At 44.3% G+C, this 21,908-nt stretch overlaps 1 protein-coding gene across 1 annotated transcript in view; it reads left to right on the top strand.

Annotated features, from left to right (window-relative positions):
• The window catches only part of KCNQ3 (potassium voltage-gated channel subfamily Q member 3), a 297,245-nt gene that overhangs the window by 264,609 nt on the left and 10,728 nt on the right, over positions 1-21,908 (top strand). The window contains exons 10-14 of the mRNA XM_077847276.1: positions 13,330-13,532; positions 14,433-14,535; positions 16,910-17,041; positions 20,030-20,128; positions 21,688-21,772. Coding sequence (XP_077703402.1) covers positions 13,330-13,532; positions 14,433-14,535; positions 16,910-17,041; positions 20,030-20,128; positions 21,688-21,772 — 622 coding nt within the window. The remainder of the gene's footprint in view (positions 1-13,329; positions 13,533-14,432; positions 14,536-16,909; positions 17,042-20,029; positions 20,129-21,687; positions 21,773-21,908) is intronic.

Here is a 21,908-nt window from a genome sequence, read left to right as displayed (position 1 = left end):
GAGGCTAAACAGAAGCAACAGAACCAGTTTCTGCTGTGTGCTTACTAGGATCTGAGCACTTTTCCTAGGTCGTCTTCATTAAGTTTTATAAAAAACAGGCAGCTGATATACACACTACCTGCCCCATCATCCCTTCTTACCACTCATGGTACCTGAGGTAGGCCTCAGCGCACCCCAAGGAGAACCTTTGTTCTATGACAGCCAAAACTTTAAATTCTCTCTTCCTTTCTAGGCCATGAGCTGATGCTGTGCCTGTGGTATGGGCTGTACCCCCCAAATATTTACTGGATGAATAAATATATGACTTAATGAAGGAGGCTTTGTACCATCATTTTACTTGTGTGAAAATTGAGCTCAGGCATTTAGGTAACTTATACTTTCACCAAGCACAGAAGTGGCCAAGGTGGGGATTTCAAGTTCAAGTCTATCTGACTGGACCAGATCCTACCAGGCTGAGTCTCACTGCAGCACAGGTGATTACCATGCCCTCCTGTCCTCAGGGGTAGCGAGTCAGTTCAGTTGTCTGAAGACACATGAACTTGGCACTTGCTCTCTCTTGGCCAAGAACTCTTAAATCACATCTTCAGTCCAGCTTGTTCCTTCACTGCATTTGGGACTCTGCCTAATATCACCTCCTGAGAGAGACCCTCTTTGACCCTCTGCCCATGCCCCATCCATCTCTATGCCCTTGATCCTACTTCATTTTCATTGTTAGCATGGATGATTATCTATTATATTATGTATTTGTTTCTTGTCTGCCTTCCTTACTAGATAGAATGTCTCAGAATGATTAGGCTCTGTTTTGTTCACTGTGTTATCTCCAGCACCTAAAACAATGCCTGGAAAAATAACCCAACACATGATCAGCTCTCAGTAGATATTAATTTACTGAAAAAGTGAGTGGGCATGTGGATGGATGGATGGATGGATGGATGGATGGATGGATGGACAAACTCTTATTCTACAACTGTCATAAACCCACCTTAGCCATCTTGGACTAAGAAAGAAATGCAATGGCTCACATAGCCACCCATCAGAGAGGGTGAGATCCCTGAGAAACAAGGAATGGGATTCTTCTGGGGTTTCTCCTTTCCTCTCTTGTCTCCACTTCTTTCTAGTTTCACTCTCACTGACTTTCTATACTGATGAAGGTGTCCATGCAAGCAGCCCCGTGATCATGGGGACAGAACATTTTTCCCTATTTCTCTGTCCTTTACCCCACACCAGTTTGAGAAACCCCAGGAAAGCACTTAGATTGGCCCAGTTTGGGTCACATACTCATGCTTTGAATAATGCGTATGGCTCAGAGAGTGAGAGGCCACAGCTAACCAAACTCTGGGTCTTGTGTCCACCTATTATGAGTTGTGTGGGTCCAAGATGTCATGAGTGATAGCCCCCATTAGAGCACTTGGTTGAATTTGGAAGAATCAGCTCTCCAGTTGAATAGGGTCCTTTTCCCCAGAGAACAGAGGATGGAAACAAAGCAGACAAAAATGACAGCTGCCCATGACAGGCATAAGTTTCACCTGAAGTTTTTCAAATGCCTAAAAATAATGTTGCATTAAAGAACACCAACAATAAGCCATACTGAGGCTCACTTATTCCATAGATTATACCAGAAAAGACTGACACTTTGTGGTAGGAACATCATTTTAAACCTCAATCGCAACTATTCAGTAGACATGCAACAGGGCCGATAATTTAGAGGCATTTGTTGAGAGAAAATAGTGTTTTTCTGAATTTTCAAAACAGGTAACTGTGTTGACAATAATGGCTTGCTGGAGCCATATTGTTTACTTTGTATTTTCAAACAATTCAATCTTAACAGCAGCATCTGGGACTCTTCTGCTCTGTATCCATCTTTGGAGAGGGAAGATGTTCATCCCAGGCATCTTCTTTATTTCCTGTCTCATTGCTATGTCCTTCCCATGGCAAAGCTGTCCCATTTAGTAGAGGATCATTCTTTGGGTCAAAGAATTTAAGTATAATAACAATATTACTGTTTGCCAGCTGTAGTTGTAAGCACATCTAGCCCTCACAGCTACCCTAATGGGGAAGATACTATTTTGAATCCCTATTTTACAGACAAGAAAATTGAGATTCAAAGAGACAAGTGATTTGTGTGGGATCCTGCAGCTAGACAGTGGCAAGAACAAAAGTTGAGGTGTTTGGGCCAGCTTGATGGTATGTGGTTTCAGCCACCATGCTGTTTCTTATATGTGTCAGGGTCTGTTAGGTTACTGTAGTCAGTCCCCTTCTTCTTGCTTTGTTTTCTTCTACTCTTTCTTGGCTCACTGTAGATGGAGTCCCTGCCATGAGAGGAGGCTGTGGAGACAGGGAAAGGCACAGAGCCAGGATCTCTGATGGACTGAAGGAGCATTTGGTCAGACACTATAATTCACACTTTACCTTCTCCCTGTGACACTGACCACATGAAATTGATCTCAGAGGATGACAGATGATGTTGACAATAAATCTCCTTCTGGGCCCTGGAATCAATGCCTGTTAAAGGTGTTCAGGAATTTAGAGATTAATCCAATCCCCCAATTTTACTGATGAGAAGATTGTTGCCCAGAGCAAAATAAGAGTTTTGGACACAATTCCATAGCTATTAATGTTCTGTCCTGCCAAGCAGACTCTGCAACACTAGTCCCAGACTGCAGAATAGCTAAGATGCATAAAATTTGGACCAATTTCGTTGAACCTCAGAGTGATCCCCAACATGTCCTGAGGGCTTAGTGTCAGTTTACTTTTTGGAAAATGGGGTGTGCCTATTTATAGCACCCCTTTTCCTCTGAATTGTGAGCTGAGAAATAGGAGTCAGAAACAGATCAAAATGTAGGCCACATTTGCTGCGTGAAGCAGGATTGGCTCTGGGAGCAACAGTGAGTGTCCTAACACTTCCCTCTAAGTTTGGCCTTAGGACCAGCACACAGAGCAGACACTCACTCACCCAGGCAGATACCTGTGGCCATGGCTTGTCTGACTCCATGGGGCACTGAGATCCAGAGACCATTTGTGTCCCTAAAGACAGGAATGACCTTTAATGTTGAAGTCTACCCAATTAAGAAGATGGGCCAATGGCTATTTCACATACCGTCATCAGATAATTCACCTCCTCCCATGGGAAGATGCCAGTAGAGGGCTAGGAGTTTCTTCTCAATCCTTCTAAGAGTGTGGAAATTCCATTTTTATGACTTTACAAAAATATGAAAAAAGATGGTCCTCCCTACCCTTCCTGTGGCCTCCTGTCACCCCATGATACATCATTCTTTAGCCCACAAAAATGTTATACAGCTCTCTGGCTTTGTTTCATCAGTCTGAAAACAGTACTCATCCTCTATGCCCTCACCTTTTGCTGCCTTGGTTTCCTGGGGCTGCCATAACAAACCACCGCAAACTGTGTGACTCAAATCAACAGAAATTCATCTTCTCACTGTTCTTGAGGTTGGATATCTTAAATCAAGATGTCGTCAGAGCCATATCCTTCCAATGGCCATAGGGATTGCATCATCCTTGCCTCCTCCTGGCTTCTGGTGATTTTTGGTAATCCTTGGCATTCCTTGGCCTTGTGGGCCCATCACTCCATTCTCTCTGCCTCCATTTTCATGTGGCTTTCTTCCCTTTGTGTGCATCTGTATCTCTGTACCCAAACCTCCCTCTCCTTTCTCTTATAAAGACACCAGTCATTGGACTAAGAGCTCATCCTACTCCAGTGTGAGGTCATATCAATTGATTACATCTGCAAAGGCTCTATTTCCAAAAAAGTTCACATTGGCAGCTATCAGGTCAGGGTTTGAGCATATCTTCTGAGAAACACATTTGCCAAAGGCAAGCACAATTGGTTTGCATATATGGTGGGAAGCTGTCTGAGCAGATCCAGGATACATGATTTTCAGAGGGACATTTATGAAAGTTTGATTTCAATATCTCCTGCACAGATGAAGACTTGGGGGCTCAGTAGGTGAAAGAACTCACACAAATCTCAGCCCAAATTGCACAAATAGGATTGGATCCTATGTCTACCTGGCTCCCTCCGGAGCTGTGGTCCTCTCTCCTCTTTAACCAGGGACTAAAAATAAACAGGTGGTTGAATTAAGAGGTAGTCATGGCAACAGAAGCTGAGAACAGACTCCAGAATTAGACCATCAGACCTCAATGCCTGGCTGCCCTACTTACTAGCTGAGTGTTCTTGGTAACTCAAACAGCCTCTCATGTCCTCATGTCCTTATCTGTGAAGTGGGGATGACTTCTAGGCTGATTGGAATGGTACATGTGGCCTGGCACATAGTAAATTCTCACTAGAGATTGGTGCTGGTCAGTTGGTATATTCTTCATATGTGAGATTTGGATACACAGAGAAAGTAATTCTTCTAGGAAAGCAACAGAGAGAAGTGTCTTGCTCCTCACTTACATTAGTGTGTGAGTCTGTGTGTCCTCTGAGCACCAGCTGTAAATGTCCTGGAATCATGCTCACAGATTCCCAGATTCAATGGATCAGAGGAAGTAGGCCATTGGTTTAGCTAACTTTGCAAACCTGTCCAGATGGAAGAAAACCAGATTAACACATCAGGTTTATTTCCAGGTCGTGAAGCTGTTTCTATAACCCTGCAGCCAACTGAATCACGATCTGCCTTGTCCTTGTCTGCCTTGTCCTCACTTTATCTGCCCCCACCCTTCCCCAACCCAGACAATCCCTTAGAAGCCACACTTACCTGGCCTAGGCTGTCTCATCCCTAGAAGTCAGACTAGGGGATCTCTAAGCCATTTCAGGTCCTGTGTGCTGTGAGTTTGTGGCCACAGCAGCAGAACTGGTTCCATGTTATGTTGCTGCATCAGACACTGTGAGTTATGGGTCACTCTTTACAAATTTTGACTGCGTGTTCTTAGACACATTGCCAAACCTCCATATGTCATTTCCCCAACAATATAATAGTTATGGTGAGAGTACCTACCTCCTTAGGACTATTGTAAGAATTAGATGCTTAGAATAGAGCCTTACCCATGACAAGTACTACACAGGGTTTGCTTTTATTATGATCACTGTTATTATCCTGATCAGAACCCATGCTTCTGGGCTTTCTGTCCCCAGTCGTTTCTTACATAATGCAGGTCTGGCTTAGGAGTCACATCAACTTCCGTCTGAATCCTAGCTTTGTGATACTTTTATCCTCCCTCTCACCCTCCCTCCTTCTTTCCTTCCTTCCTTTCTTTAAGAGCCTTGCTTTGCGTCAGACCCTGGAGATTCCCAGAAAATTGGAACTCATCGTCTGGCAGGGAGGCAGATGTGTCAACGGAAGAACAGTGTAGTGTGGAGGGTGCTGGTATGGGAATGTTATAGACACATGGGGTAGAGAGAACAAAGAAAGAAAGGAGCTCTGAGTTCTGCCTGCAGATCAGGAAAGTATCCACAGGGGTATTTGCTTTAGTCTGTCAAGGACTGAGTAGCCTTTCACTGGGCTAAGAGAGGGGTTAAGACCCTAATTTTGTCCCTTCTCTCCTTCATGTTTTCATCCTTCGAACTAACAACCACTGAGTGCCTAGGCCTGTGTTCTTGCCACAGGCCATCTATTTCTATCTGAGAAATCCATGGGAATGCCAATACATTAAAGAAGAGCATGCAGATATCCCAAGGAAATGCACAAAATGCCTAAACAAATTAGTCTTCTTTTCTGTGTAGGGAAATTTATTTTGTAGCTACAAACAAAGGATATGAGTTATTGGGTTCTCCCAGCCCTACTGTGAACAATGTGAGAGCCTAGAGAAATTATCACTTTCTTCATCAACATCGATGCCATTAATGGAAGGCCTGTCAAATTCCAACCCCTGATGAGTACCTGCTGTACCTGCATTGTCATCTAATCCCCAGTTAAGATTTCCCACTTTATTAAAAAAGAAACAGGGTCGAGACAGCAATTTGCATTCATAGTCTTTTCTCAGAAAAAAATAGGACACTCGGGCCTCAAAGATTTGGCACACGGATGGTGACAGGTTGACAGGTGTTTTTTTTGTTTGTTTGTTTGTTTTTATCTCTTTGCCTTCTCAGTCTTTTTTGACACAGACCATGATGCTAAAGGAGCCTTCTAAAAGAGGGCTGCCTATCTTGTGTAAGGCTCCACCTTTTACATCTGGAAAGATGGAAGGATGAAAGCATGTTGGAGAGAAGGGACAAAATCCTGTAGGTTGGATTGGCTGCTCTGTGCTGGTCACTCAATCTGTGCTTGTGGGTTTCTCACAACAAAACACAAGACAGATTGACCTCTTCTTCCAAAAGACTCTTCTCTTGGCTGCAGTGACACTATGCTCGGGTTGTCCCCCTCTATTTATCCCTTACCCATCCATCCATCCATCCTCTTATTTAATGACTTTTCATGAAGATCCCTTTGTGTCCCAGAAACCATAGTAAGGATTATAGCTACAGATAAGAAAGACAAGGTCTGCGAGTATTTACTTGACAGATGTCGTTCAGTGTTCCTTCCTAACATGTCCCAAGCTGAACTCTTGTTTTTCAATTTAAGTTTTATTAGCTTTTCCAGGAAAGACATGCCCAACAAAAAGTGGCATGAGGAGGGTAGAAAATATAGTCAAGTTGGTCCCAAGAGAAGTTATTCACTAAGCACAATTTGCCTTTGATGTTCTTTCACTCACCTGCTGGGTTTTCTCCCTTCCAACTTCTTCATGGCATCACAGCCTCGTTGACAACTGCTCTTCACTACCACCATCTTATTCCATATCCTGGATGGGAGATAGGGCAGGGATTGCATTTAAAAGTACCACTCCCCTTCCCCCCCAAATAAAGTACCACTCCCAGGTCTCTCTCTTTGTACTTTGTTCATAGGAGCACTTTTATGAGTTTTTAATGTGCAAAAATAGGTGAAGAGCTGAATTTGAGATCAGGGATAAAAGAGAGTTTAGTTGAATTGAGAGTGAGGAAAAATCTAGACTGGAACAAGACTCAACCTAGAGGGAGTATATTAGAAGGGGGAAATGGGAGTGTACAGGGAGGTCAGAATCCAGCAGGGTGGCCTGGCCACTGAACAATTTCCAGTGGAGAGTGTTTAAATGACTTTTTAATTTAATTTTTAAATTTTAATTTTCTGGGAGAAAAATCACTATTTGCATGGTTTATAAATCAAAATAATATAGAACCATATTGTGAAATGTCGTGATCCAACTTGTGTCCCGATGAATCCTTTTCTGCCCTCTCATCCCACACAGGTCATTTCTTTTTTGAATTTCTAGGGTATCTTTCTTTTCAGTTTCCTCATGCAAACATAAAGCAAAATTAACTTATACTTTTTATTTTTCCACTTTCCTAACGTGTTTTAGTAGTGATAGCTAATATTCAATTTAAGTTATTTGAGCTGTGAGGCAAAATCTCACAATTTAGTAAAATCTGCCTCACATAACAGTCTTGTACGAAGTGTGCGATTGCGTATGTGTCACGGAAAGGGGCTGCCAAGTTGAACTTTTGGTTTCTTCTCCAAATCCCTCCTTTTTTTTTTGTTCCCATCTTGCTCATCTAAAACAATGGCATCACCACTTACTCATTTGTGTAGTTGGAAACCTAGCAGCGGCTCCTTATCTGTCTCTTTCCCTCACAAACCACATGGAGTCCATCAGGGAAGACTGTTGTAGTTCTACCCCAAAATACAAGTCAGAGTTCTACTCTCCTCCCACCATAATCACCCTGATTCATGCCACTAGCACCTCTCACCTGGAAAACTTCATGATTTCTCATTGGTCTTTTTTTTGTCCTCATTCTCCTTCAATCCACCACCAAGCAGCTGTTTTGTTCCTTTTTTAAAAAAATTTTTGATTGTAGTAACATACACATAACAGAAAAATTGTTGGCTTAACCACTTTTAAGTATATAGTGAAGTATGTTCACTTTGTTGTGCAACCAATCTCCAGAACTGCTTCATCTTGTAAAACTGAAACTCAGAACCCATTAAAAACAACTCATTTTCTGCTCTCCCCAGTCCTTGACAACCACCATTCTACTCTCTATCTCTATGAATTTGACTACTCCAGATACCTCATATGAGTGGAATCATACACTATTTGTCTTTTTGTTACTGGCTTATTTAACTTTACATAATGCATTCAAGATTAATTGTGGCATGTGTCCGAACTTCCTCCCTGAATGATATTCCACTGTGTAGATTTATCCATTGATTCCTTGATGGACTTTTGGGTTGTTTATACCTTCTGGCATTGTGAATAGTGCTGCTGTGAACAGGGTTGTTCTTTCTTAAATGCAAAGTTGCTATACTCTTCCCTTCTTAAAACTCTTATGGCTTCTAAGTGCCCTTAAAATCAAGCAGAAATTTCTATTTTCTGTTCTTAATTATGAATCATACTTCTAGAATTCTTGCCAATCTCGTCTCCAACCTCACCTTAGGCCACTCTGCCCTTCATTCACAATGTTCTGGTCATGTACTCCCCTTCTGTTACGGCCAGTGTTCACACCCCTTGTACCCACAAGTGGTTTTTCTGCCTAGGGAATGCTTGCCCCTTTTCTTTGAGGTCTGGCTTCTCACCTTTCAGGTCTCAGCTTCACCATCTGGACTACCATCACTTCGATCCCTCACTACTGAGACCAGCCACTTAATTGGTCTTCCCATCTACCCAAGAGGCCTTTCCTTACCACTCCACCAAAGTCAACCTCCTGTTACACTCCACTACTGCCCTCTCTTTGTTCCTTGGTCAGATTTCTAGCAGTCTGCATGTCTGTTTGCTTATTATATGTCTCCCCAACCTCATCATAAGCTCATTGGAGGCTGAAAACCATGTCTGTTTCAGTTATTACTATATCCTCAGCAGGTTACCAAGGGCCTAGCATTTACAAGGTGTAAAATACATTTTTGTTGAATAAATAAATAACCTTAGCTTTATTTTACAGGTGGAAAAACTAAATCAGAAAGAGCTAATCACTTAACCAAGTTGAAATCTTAACTACAGAGTTGAAGTTGGAACACAGATCTCTTACTCCAAAGTCCACTCTTTCCGCCATGCAGCATCCCTCCCTCAGCTGAAGTTGGATGCATTTTATTAATAGAAGATCACGTATTGTTTTCTTTCATTCATTCAGTATCCAAATAATGCTTTCAGTGGTGACAGCGTGCCAGGTGCTGTGTTAGGTACTGGGTAATTGACCCAAGTATGGTTTGTGGACAGTTAGCTTACCGTTTAGTTACTCAGACTCAACAACATGGACGTTTTGGGTGGGATGATTCCTTGTTCTTAGGGGCTACCCTGTGTGTTTGTAGGATGTCTAGCAGCATCCCTGGCCTTGACCCACCGGAGGCCAAGAGCACACCCCAAGTTATGCCAATCAAACATGATTCCAGACATTACCAGATGTCCACTGGGGGGCAAAATTTCCCCCAGTTGAGAACCACTGCTTTGATGAAAAAGAATCCCTAGTAACTCAAAGATTTCACCAGGGTGGCCAAGGGCCATGGTTGAGAAAGGCCCACAGAAACCACAATGAGTGGATAGGTAATTGGAGAAAGAGGGGAAGTGAGCCTTGAGGCTGATGCTTAGACCAAGTTCAGATGAAAAGTCAGAGTCATTTAGATAAAAGAAAGGATGAAGGTTTTCCTGGGTACAGGTCATGACACACACAAAGGCGAGGAAGCATGAATGTCAGGGAACTGCGTAGAGTTTAACATGGATGGAGTAACCGGAGGCAGGAGCCCAGGGGAAGTGCTATATCTGCCAGGACAGACTTTACTTTTTGATTTTTACTTTTCTGCCTCTAATCCATCTATTTCCAGTTTTACAATTCATGTTTGAAAATTGTTTGTTCACAATAAATCAGGGCCCCCAGGTAGCCAAGAAAATCTGATGTCAGCTCCAAGGAATGCTTTGCAAGACCTGTAGAACTCTCCAAGCCCGAATTATGTGCTAGAAATCCATAAGGAGAAGGGCAGAGATGGGATTGTGTTTCAGGGGTGAACTTTGCCTAGCATCTGATTATCCTCCAGGGTCTTGGATTTCAAGCAATGCAATTAAGAAGTAAGCTGATCACCCCTGTTGCTGGAGGAGGAATTCTGTAAGCCTCTTAGGTGTGATGGCTGGGAGTAATTCAGAGCTGAGGTTTCTGACTGATGCCTGATGCCTCTGGGTTCCTAATGCTGTTGGAATCTCTCATAAACCGTCCTCTGTGACCATGGTGTATCACATAAACATTACGGAAGCAATTCAGACTCTTAGAGGTTGCAATGAAAGTACTGAAATGCCAAACAGGCAAATCCTAAATCCCAACACAGACAGAACCAAGAGGGCCCTCTCATTAACTTCCTAAATCTCAGGTGTTGCGATTTCCAGTCAGGACAGTGCGGTTACTGTTACTCTTGTCTTGCTTAGTTGATCTGGAATTAACCTCTGTATATACACTTATCTCCTGAGGTCAGATTCAGTGACAATGGTGAGTGTGTGAGACTGGCATTAGGAAGCACTGTAAAATAATATATAAATCTCAAGAACTTATCTTGGTTCATTTTTTTTTAAACCACTTATTTTGTGGCTCAGGAAATTTTATCCCTCCTTTACACACATGCCATTAGCCCTCTCCTACTTCTGCAGGAAGAGGATTATTTACCAAGATAATGGTGACAGCCAGCATTCACTGAAGGCTTCTCCAATCCTCATTCCAGAAGTGGGTTAAGAGCTTTCCATGCATTCCTTCATTTAACTCTTGCAGAGCCACGCACAGCGAGAGCTGTCATCACCTTATATGTGAGGAACTGGAGCCAGAAAGAGTGACTTCTGTATCCCGGGTCACCTGTTCCTCAAGACCTTATCCTTCAGGGCTGGGAGTGCCCCAAAGGCCAAGATTTTCGCTGCCACCCTGAACATGGGAATGTGCTGAGGAAGGGTGGGTCGTGGGCTCAGAGACAACCAGGCTGTCTTTGCTTTGCTGGGACTGCACATCCTGGGGTGGGGGTGGGGCAGTAGAAACGTGCAGCCTGCACATGCTGTGTGACTGTGACAGAGAAAACTGCAGCATGTTGTTGGAGCACTCGGGGAGTACCTGATTTCCAGGAGAGGGGGGATGCCCAGGCTTTTTCAAAGGTAGTTAACAATGAGGTGGGCTGAGAAGGCAGGGCGTGGGGCAGGTGGAGGAGCTGAGCATGCCCATGCATGCAGGTGGGGACACAGGGCCAGCCTGAGTCTTGGGGCAGATGGAAGGACAGATCCGCTGGATGGTACCACAAGACACAGTAGGCAGGTGCCAAGAAGAAGCGGACCAGGTGGGAGACTATCCTAAAGTCCCCCTTTTACTGAACTCATGGGCAAGAAAGCCTTCTATCTGTTCAGTTAACTTCCTGCCTTGTCCAGTACTTTTAGCCCACGGCCCCTGGTAGATTTCTCTGTCCTAGCAATCATTCATCCAGAACTGGTCAGGAAAGCCACTCTGAAAAATCTGTCTTTGGCACAGGGGGAGCAAAGAGCCATCTGAGTACCAGAGTTTCCCAGAATGTACTCTGGTCAGGTTATTAATGTAACGACACTGGGAGAGAGAGAACACTCCAGAGGGAGCCAGGAGTCATGACTGCCCATCCATATGTTCATTCACTTATTAATTAATCAAATATGTCCTAGTGCCTTCTCTTTGCCAGGCCAAAGGCAGGAAACATTACACATCTTCCCATATGTCATGCTCCCCGGACCAAACTCTGTGCAGCAGGTGCTGTTAGGCCTTCGTACCATTGAGGATCTGGTGCTAAGAGAGTTCAGGGCACCTGCTCAGCAAGTGAGCCCAAGTTCTTCGCTCCTCTAAGGTTCCAACACCCATGACCTCCCCCCCTCGCTACAGAGATACCAGAAGCTTCTGGCAGGAAGCACATGGCTACAATACCCCGACACACTCCTTAGAAAAACCAAATCAGCTCAGGCCAATGCAGAGTGACCTCAATAACCCATATTCACCCACTCACTCATTTATTCTACAAGTACATGGTGCACTTACCATGTGCCAAGCTCTGTGTGGGGTAGTAGAAGGAAGCCACTGAGTGGAGTCTGTCGATGTGTGAAAACTTGCAGTGTGGCTTTTCTCTGGTAAAAGGCACTTGTTCCTCATGCCCACTAGAGTGGGGGTGGAGGTTGAGAAATAGAGGGATAGAGGGAAAAAATAATATATTTATAGATCACCTACTGTGTGCCAGGCTCTACGCCAAATCCTTGACAACATCATCTCATAGAAAGTAGGTAAAGAGGAGAGTGGGCATCCCTACTTTAAAGATGAGACGCCTGAGACTCAGAAAGTGCACGGATTTGCCCGAGGTCACCTGCATGGCCAAGGGTGGAGCTGGACCCAAGTTTTGCACCGGGGCTACTTTACGTTGGACTTACTAACCTTTGTGTGTGTGTGTGTGTGTGTGTGTGTGTGTGTGTGTTGTGTGTGCCAAGTGCCAAGAACACTTTTGGCAGTGTAATGAAGTCCAGGGAAACTTTCTCAGAATCAATCTTGAATTCTTAAAGAAAATGCATACAGTTTACAAAAGAAACGGATTGTATTGTTAACTATCAAAATACTAAAACATTTGAGATGCAGGCGTGTATGTGCTTCTCCGTGATGGATTTAATGACAAGACCTGTGGCTGGTCCGGATACTACCATAATCTGGAAACAGCTCTGAGCACAGCAGTCCCCAGAGATAATAAGATCTAAAATGCCCTGTGATTTCTGTTGTGGAAGACACAGGTTAAGACTGAGGCATTGAGGAGATTGCTAGGGTTTGTTACTCACATTCATAATCGAGAGATGTGCTGATTTCAGTTAGAGGTTAGTAAACTAAAGATGCAGTGTTTTTCCCCATCCAAGCCTAGGGACCGCCTCCCCTCCACATTCTATCCACGGGGTGGGAGGATCTGCAGACATCTGGGTTAGGGTGCCTGCTTTCTATAATTTCTATCATTCGAGTCTGTTCGAGGAACCTTTGAAAGGCCTCTTCTGTGAGAGCTGCTCCCTGAGCACCAGAGCATGGTACCAAGGAGGTTACTGATGCAGAGGAGACGGGACAGGGGAAGGCATGGAGCTCAGCCACCTGTCACTGTGAGCTGGGCATTTGATGTCCTTTATGTCCTTTGAGCTCCATGTGAGCATCCGAGGAAAGTGAAGTGCAGAGAAGTTAAGCAGCATGCCCACGGGGTCCTGGCTCGTGAGCTGCCGAGCCCCGTCCCACCCCGAGCCGCCAAGTCAGCTTTAGCCTCCCCCAGCACGCGCGGAGGTCAAGTGTGAGTCTTTATGGAGAGGGAAGGGGAATCACGAAAGCCTGCACTCAAGGAGGAAAATTGTTCACTTTTGCTTATTTTGTAGCCAAAAGCTGGGTCTCTTGGATCGGGTTCGCCTTTCTAATCCTCGTGGTAGCAATACTAAAGGAAAGCTATTTACCCCTCTGAATGTAGATGCCATAGAAGAAAGTCCTTCTAAAGAACCAAAGCCTGTGGGCTTAAACAATAAAGAACGTTTCCGCACCGCCTTCCGCATGAAAGCCTACGCTTTCTGGCAGAGCTCTGAAGGTGAGGCCCTTCTCCTCCCTGGCTCTCTGTCTCCTCCTCTTCTCCCTCTGCCTCGCCCTCCCCTTCCTCCCCTCCTCCTTCCCCAGGGGTAGATCTGCCCTCCCCTACCTCTCCTCCTTCCCTCCCTCCCCAAAGGGAAGACCTGCCCCATTTGTAGAGCAGCCCAGCCCCACCTTCCTGAACCAGTTTCACGCTTCACCCCATGCACGCCCGCTGGGCTGGGAGCACCTGTGGCACCTCCCCACAGCTCAGGGAGCAGGGGGCTCCCAAGTTAGCTGTTCTCCAGGCCAGGATCGCCACACTCGTCTAGCAGGTACCTCCAGGGAGCCTTGGGACTGAGAGCCTTGATCCCTAAGGGTGGCTACATGGAGGTCAACTTGAAGGATAGACAGGGCCAGGTGCAGAGTGATCTCGAGACCTAGGGGCCTCAGTACCCCTGGGTGCGGGAAGAGGTCATAGAAAAGAGCAATATCTCTGTATGTCCCTTTGACTTGTGATAAGGGAGGACAAGCAGGGCTCAGAAGGTGACCCACAAGGCCACCAGGATCGTGACTGACAGCAAGAATCTGGTCTCGGGTGTCTGACTGTAACACCCATGTAGATGGATGCCCTTAGCCTCTGAGAGGCCACTCAGGAACCCCAAAACTCACATCACCACCTTGTTAGCCTTCTCCCCAGTCAACAGTCCTGAACTTCGAGCACCTCTGACACTCATGTCTGGAGAATAGAAGGACATGCTAAGAAGGCCTAAATGGTGTCACAACTGGAGAACACCACATGGTTTCACCCAGTGGGAGCAAAGACTCTGGCGGTTGAGCATGGAAAGCTCTGACCAGATGGGGTCCCCAAGCCTTTCCACGTGCCATGGCCTGCTGTTTGATATGTGTGTCTCCCTCTCAGATGCTGGGACAGGCGATCCCATGGCAGAAGACAGGGCCTACGGAAATGATTTCCTCATCGAAGAGATGATCCCTACCCTGAAGGCCGCCATCCGAGCCGTCAGGTGAGGCCCCCTCCTCCCCACTGAGGGCCTCCCCAGGCCCTAGTTCAATTCCCACAGGATATTGGCTTTGGGAAGGGCAGTGGGAACCCTGTCAAGTAACTCCTGAGTCAGGTCCAAGAGCATGTCAATACTCTAACGGGTATACTGCCTGAAGAAAAATGATTTTTACATTAGCAGAGAATCATGGGTAACTCTTGCTCACTGGATTATAAAAATGCTTCCACAGGCTCTTTACCGTATTTCCAATTGTTATGCTCTTGTCTGGCTTTGGCCACCATTTATTTTACAGGTCTCGGAGGGGGCGGGTATATTGACGTGGAGCTTTCTTGCTTTATAGGCTTCCTTTGTAGGAGTTCTCTTCCTTTATAGGCTTCTTACCCAGAATAACCCTTCTTATCTGTCTTCATCCATCTAGCTCTTTTTAATTAGCATTTTCAACAAGATAGTCAATTATAGGATTTTTTGTGTGGGTATCAGAAGAGACTATAATCTACCCTGGCTATTTTTGTTTTGCTTCAGAGTTCCACAAGAAAATAAAAATAGGCTTACTAACAGAAAACTTTGATCAGGACATGGGCTTCTAAGCACTCTACAATGGTGGCTGTGAATTCTAGAAACTAAAGTGGCTTCTCCAAGAACTAGTTGTGTTATTTTAAGCAAGATTCCTAGTCCAGTGCATCAGGGAAGCACAATAGGGCTATAATATGTGAAGCTCAGCAAAGCCATTGACCTGGTTTGTCATGACACCACATGTATAATGTGACAGAACTATGGCTGGATGAAAGCAAAACTACTTAGATTCATAACTGGTTGAAAGATTTTCTTCAAAGAAATAGTGAATGAGGGGCACCTGGGTGGCTTAGTCAGTTAAGTGTCTGACTCTTGATTTTGGCTCAGGACATGATCTCATGGTTGTGGGATCAAGCCCCTCATTGGGCTCCACACTCAGCACAGAGTCTGCCTCAGAGTCTCTCTCTTCCTCTCCCTCTGCCCCTCCCCTGTTCATGCACTCTGTGTCTCTCTTCCCACCTCTCTCAAGTAATACATAAATAAAATATGTTTTAAAAAGAAAAAAGAAAAGAAAAGAAGAGTCTGTGTCAACCTGGAAGAAAGTCTCTGCCAGGTTGGTCCATGGTCTGGCTTCTGCCTTGTTCTTTTCAGAATTTTTTTATTGACGCCTTAGTTCAGGGGTTGGAAAACTTTTTCATAAAGAGCCAAATAGTAAATATTTTAGGCTTTGTGGTCCACAGGTCTCTGTTGCAAGTACTCAGCTCTGACTCTGTAGCACAAAAGTAGCCATAGAAGTACATATGTGAGTGGGGGTGGCTGTGTTCCAACATAACTTTACTTTCAAAAACAGGCAGTAAGCCAGATTTGGCCTGTGAGCCACACTCTGCTGACACCTGCCTTATAGAGAGCTGCATAAAGGACAGGTTTACAAAATGGCACTTAGTTGGAAAGGATGGCACATGAGTTGGGTAATAATAAATATGCCAAAATAGTGTTGAGATGCTGGACCTGTGCTATGACAAACAAAATGAACTCTGAATGCACTACAGAAAGAGACCCAGGGCAAGTAGGAGAAGAGAGGTCTTAGGATAGGCCGTGTTTTCTGGCACCAGCCTATGATTGGGGGTTTTAACTGATGCCATGCTCAGTGGGGGTTGATCCCATGATGGAATTTTCAAGGAACATTAGCCATCTGGGGTCCCTTCATTGATTCCCAGGATGATGAAGGGGAAGCTTTGGGATCTACAAGTTCTGGGTGCCCCACTTTACTAAGAAGCTGAGAAAACTTAGGGAATAGAATATAATGTCTCTTTTTTAGGCACTCACAAGTCCAATACTTAAAGAGGCTGTTGAGGAAGAAATTAGTCAGCTGTCCTCAAATAGAAGCAGTGTCACACAGTCAGTGATTAAGAGTATGGGCCTTGTCAGCATATAAACCTGGGTTTAAGAACAGCTCTGACATTATTAGCCAGGTGGCCCTGTGGTGATGCTGGACCTCTCTGGACCACAGTCTTATCATCTACGAGTTGATTTATTAGCATGTTGTACATAAAGCACTTAGCTCAGTGTCTACCTGGAAAGAATGCCCAATACATGCTAGATCTCACTGTTACTATGATTTTATTATTATTCAAATGATTGAAGGGAGATAGTCATGAAGAAGAGACACTAGCCAGCCTAACTCTGTGTGGTTCGAAGGTGTGAACCAGAACCATGAATTAGAACTACCCTCACCCTTACCCTCCTATCAATTCATTTTCTCTTTAGTTCTTTTCTGTCCCTGCCCCTGAGTTTTCTAGGCTTGGATTATAGTTTCCTTTTCTCTCTACTTATGAAGCACACATGTCTCCACTTTGCCTTGCAGAATTCTACAATTCCGTCTCTATAAAAAAAAATTCAAGGAGACTTTGAGGCCTTACGACGTGAAGGATGTGATTGAGCAATATTCTGCAGGACATCTCGACATGCTTTCCAGGATAAAGTACCTTCAGACGAGGTAAGACAGTTGCATCTGGAGGAACTCTGTTCTCCTGACCATTAAGGAATCAAGCCTGATGAAGCTAGCTAGAGCTTATGATGAAAGCCTTTCAGAAATGGTCCAGAATGCCAGGGATAAACTTTAAGAACAAAAACGTTCATCGAATGGATGAACTAATGAATATGTAGGCCAACAAGCACCAAACAGGCTACAAAGAAGCTCTATGACATTGACCTTAGCCAAGGTCAGCACCCTGATTGGTCCTCATGAAGAAAAGGCATATGTGTCTGACTAGCCCCTGATTGTGATGCTTTGGATGTCGTCAACAAGATTGAGATGATTATCAACCGAGTCTGAATGTCCAATTATAAATATAAATTTTTCATCTTATTAAAAAATGTTCATCAGGTATTATTTATAATAGTGAAAATATGGTATAGAAACAACATCAATGTCCAACTCATAATTACTAAATTTTTGTTGAGTACCTGGATGCTCTACAAATATGTGTCTAAGCCCTTATAACCTCATGAGGTATTGCATTGTGGGTATCCTCTTACAGATGATAAAACCCAAGCTCAAGGGGGCAATGGACTTACCCAAAATTAATCAGTGGCAGAGCTGTAAGTCACATCAGATCCAACTGGCTACACAACTTCTGTCTAACTCACCGCATCCCACTTTCTCAACAATATGTATAGTGATTAAAAAAGAAAAAGGTCCCTGCTCTCATTAAAAAGTTATGCAACCGGGGATCCCTGGTGGCGCAGCGGTTTGGCGCCTGCCTTTGGCCCAGGGCGTGATCCTGGAGACCCGGGATCGAATCCCACGTCGGGCTCCCGGTGCGTGGAGCCTGCTTCTCCCTCTGCCTGTGTCTCTGCCTCTCTCTCTCTCTCTCTGTAACTATCATAAAAAAAAAAAAAAAAAAAAAATTAAAAAAAAAAAAAAAGAAAAAAGTTATGCAACCATCAAATGACATTTAGAAAACGTATATAATGAGGGGCACCTTAGTGGATCAGTCAGTTAAGCGTCTGACTCTTGATTTTGGCTCAGGTCCTGACTTCAGATCATGAGATCAAGCCCCACATCAGGCTCCACACTGAGTGTGGAGCTTGCTTAAGATTCTCTCTCTCTCACAAAAAAAAAAAAAAAAGATTCTCTCTCTCCTTCTGCCCCACCCTACCCCCTGCTCATACTATCTCTTTCTAAAAAAAAATGTACATAATCAGATTAAAAAATTATGTGATCTAATAATACAGTCATACATATATACACACTTATACCTATATATATCTATGTACTTAAATGTATACAAATTATTTTTCATATATATTCTCTGCATCAAGCGTGTGATATTAATAATATATATTATTATATTACATAATATTACATATTACATAATATATACTATTGCTTAATAGTATATATTATGTATATATATTACAGACAGTATGATTACAAAAACATATGCACATATGTTTACCTATAACTATACACACACACTCCAGTATAGGGAACCTATAAGAAAAGAGTAGGTCTTCCCCAGGAGATTATAGTAGCTATACTGAGATGATGAATCCATGTGTGATTTTTTTCGCACTTTTTAAATTTATCAGGTCTTTAATGAATTATAAAAATTCTCTCTTAAAAACCCATTTAAAAAAAAAACAAAAGACAATATGATGTCAAGACATAGAACTGATGTGGGGAAACCCCAGCCCCCTGTGGGGCTCATTCTCTGGCCTGTGTGAGATTTCAAGTGGACACAAGTCAAGTCCTGTCTGGACTTTGGCTTCCTCATCTGAATAATGTTTTCCTTCCGGGGTGTCCTGCAGAGTTAACAGGACCATCAGATTGAGTGAACAGGAAGTTAACAATGATGTCGGGTTGGAGGAATGCTTATTTGTGACCTTGCCTTATCCACAAATGGAATTACCAAGTGCGGTTACTTAGCATAGTGGCAGGCACACAGTCAGTGCTCAATGCCTGCCTCACCAATGAATGTGCAAATGAGTTCTGAGCCTAACGTGCTGTTATTTATACAAATATTGCTCTCTGAGAAATGGATGGAGCATAATGTCTAGGACATACCAGATCAAAAATATTAGCCCATCTTAATGTGCACAGGGTGGGCCTTCATGCTGCCATTGCGTTCAGGATTTTTTAGGCACATGTATTTCAAAGAGTCCTGCCCGGAGGTTGATCACCTGGATAAGCTAATCGCATACACCCAGCCATGCTGATATTGTGGTAGGCCAGAGAGAAGGGAAGGGTGGCTGAGTATATGATGGGGTCAGTGGAGGAGCAGTCGGGTCTGCAGAGAAACAGAACGACCCATGGCTACTTTTGAGTGCATGGTCTTAGTGGTCCTGGGCCTGTAGTGAGCCTTCAAGGTAGTTCTCACACCCTGCCCCAGTCCTGCAGGGTGACAGGGGCATTTGTGTCTGGTTGTGCTCAGAGCAGAATTGATGGGGAGCCGGAGCCTCATGCAGAAACAGAAGCAAGGTGCAGGAGCAGATGCAGATCCATCCCTCCACTGGCCAGGAATCCCGCAGAGCAGCAGAGATCTGCACAGCTGAAAACAAAGCCTAGGGTTTTGCAAGAAAATTCCCTAATCAGATGTTTGGAGAAAAGAATAAAAATGCTAGAAGACCAGATAGGCTTGCAGCACACATGACATTTCCTGTAAGAACTAACAAGATGTGACCCTCACCCTGTTTCTGGTTTAGCTGCCTCTCTCCCCTGGGATGGGGAGATATGCTCGCTACTACTAGTTAATAATAATAATAATAATAATAATAATAATAATAATAATAGTAGTAGTAGTAATAGTATCTGGAGATTATAAATTCTCTCTCCTTCACTCTCTTTTCCTTCTCCCTCCCCTCCCCCTCTTCTCTTATATTATTTCAGGCCCTGCCTGACTAAAGAAAGCAGGAATTCCTCTCCCCTCTTTGCCTGTAAAGCTCTTTGTAATGTAATCCCTTCCTTGTGTGTCTCTTTCAGAATAGACATGATTTTCACCCCAGGACCTCCGTCCACCCCAAAACATAAGAAGTCTCAGAGAGGGGCAGCGTTCACCTACCCATCCCAGCAATCTCCCAGGTGGGACATGGGGACGTGGACTGACCCGCTGCATGGCCCATCCCCATCCCCATCCCCAAATCTTAGTTCGCTTCCTTATGGTTGGGGGGTTGGGGAGGATTGCCATTCCTTTCGGTAAAATGAAAAAAAGTGGGTGACACTCCTTTCTTCCGTTATTGAAAATAAATGTAACAATTTCTCTGTTATAAAATATTCAGGGGAGCCCTGTGAGTTTTTTAGAACACAAAGAATACCTCGTGTGAGCAGAGCTGAGGCATCTGCTGGTTGGCTGTTTCGCTTTTCCTGCATAGTTAGCCCTGCATAGATCAGACTTCTTCCCAGAGAAGGAAATCAGACATCAGGACTCTGACCACATGGTCACAGGCAGAGCAGGGAAGTTCTGCTCTGCCCACACTAAGTGTTTGGAGATGTCCCTTGTATAGGCCCTAATGAACCAGGAGCGGTCCTATAGAAAGTCCACTGCCCGAATTTATTCTTTATTCCCAGAGGTCTTCAAGGCAGGGAACATGGATGAGTAAATGGAGTCAGGTTTAAGAACCCCCATGAACCTGATAGCAATAAGTTTCCTTCTTATTAGCAAAGTAAGAGCAGAAGTGGGATGACATAAGGCATCGGGCCTTCAGCCTCAGTCCTGGGGATAGAATAGGGAGTGGTGGGCCCTGGGCACCTGGAGGGCATGTACCCCATCCAAAGGAGGTCATCGTTGCTCTGCTCCACAGTTGCCAATTCTAGGAATCAGTAACTTCTGTGTTCAGAGAGTCTAATTTTTCAAGAAGAACTGGGAATATCCAGATGTCGTGTGAAATTCCTTATTTTTGAGATGGCTTAAATGTTTTAAAACTCTGCTCAAGCTAAGGAAAATACTGGTAGGCTGGAATTAGCACGTGAGCCATGAGTTTCCGATGTCTGCTTTAAGTCGGAGACAGGCCAGGGACTTAGCAGCAGTAAGTAGCCTCTAAAAGAGAAAACCAACTACTTACAAAGTGCCTGACATAATGGTTTTGAGCAATAGCCAGGCTTGGCTCCCTGCAGGTTCTCTTCTCCATAACCTGCACCACCAAGGAGCCAATGAAGGGCGCGTCTCAATCCCATTCCGGGCAACATCCTCTTTTGCATCATTTTCTAGGTTCTCATTCTGTTTCCCCTCACTTAACCAAATGGAACAGATGAGAATGTTGATACCCACTATGTAGAATTTCAGAGATTAGCCACCCCTCCACCCCAGCCCAGCCTACCCCACACACATTTAGAGTAGAAGCTCTCAACCTCAGTCCAACACTGAAAGCCAAAGGAATGTGATTTAAAGGCACTTTGAACCCTCTAGACACAGCTAGGTGCTTTATTAACTCTGACCCAAAGCCTCCTAAAACAGCTTGATTTTTATTTGGCTTCAACAACTGCTGCAGAGCTTGTACCTCCAGAGCCAAGTAGGCCTCTTCCAGACTGCATAAGCGTGAGCATGGGGATGATAGCTCCCGGGACCATGGCCCACTCCACTGGCAGCCTGGCAAAGTAAAAATAGGTACATCGATCTTACAGACCCGTTGGCTCTTTCCTAGGAATGAACCGTATGTAGCCAGAGCATCCACATCGGAAATTGAAGACCAAAGCATGATGGGGAAGTTCGTCAAAGTCGAAAGACAGGTAGGTCTTTCCTTTCCTTCACCCAAAAAAAGCAAAGCCCGTAACCTGTATTTTCAAATGTCATTTTTTTTTTTTCCCCATAGGACGATAACATAGCAGAGCCCTCACCACTCAGAAAAAGGAGGTGAAAATTAAA

The sequence above is a fragment of the Canis aureus genome, chromosome 14 (genome assembly GCF_053574225.1).
Source record: "Canis aureus isolate CA01 chromosome 14, VMU_Caureus_v.1.0, whole genome shotgun sequence".
In the NCBI taxonomy this organism is placed as follows: domain Eukaryota; kingdom Metazoa; phylum Chordata; class Mammalia; order Carnivora; family Canidae; genus Canis; species Canis aureus.
This window is presented reverse-complemented; position numbering and strand designations above follow the sequence as displayed.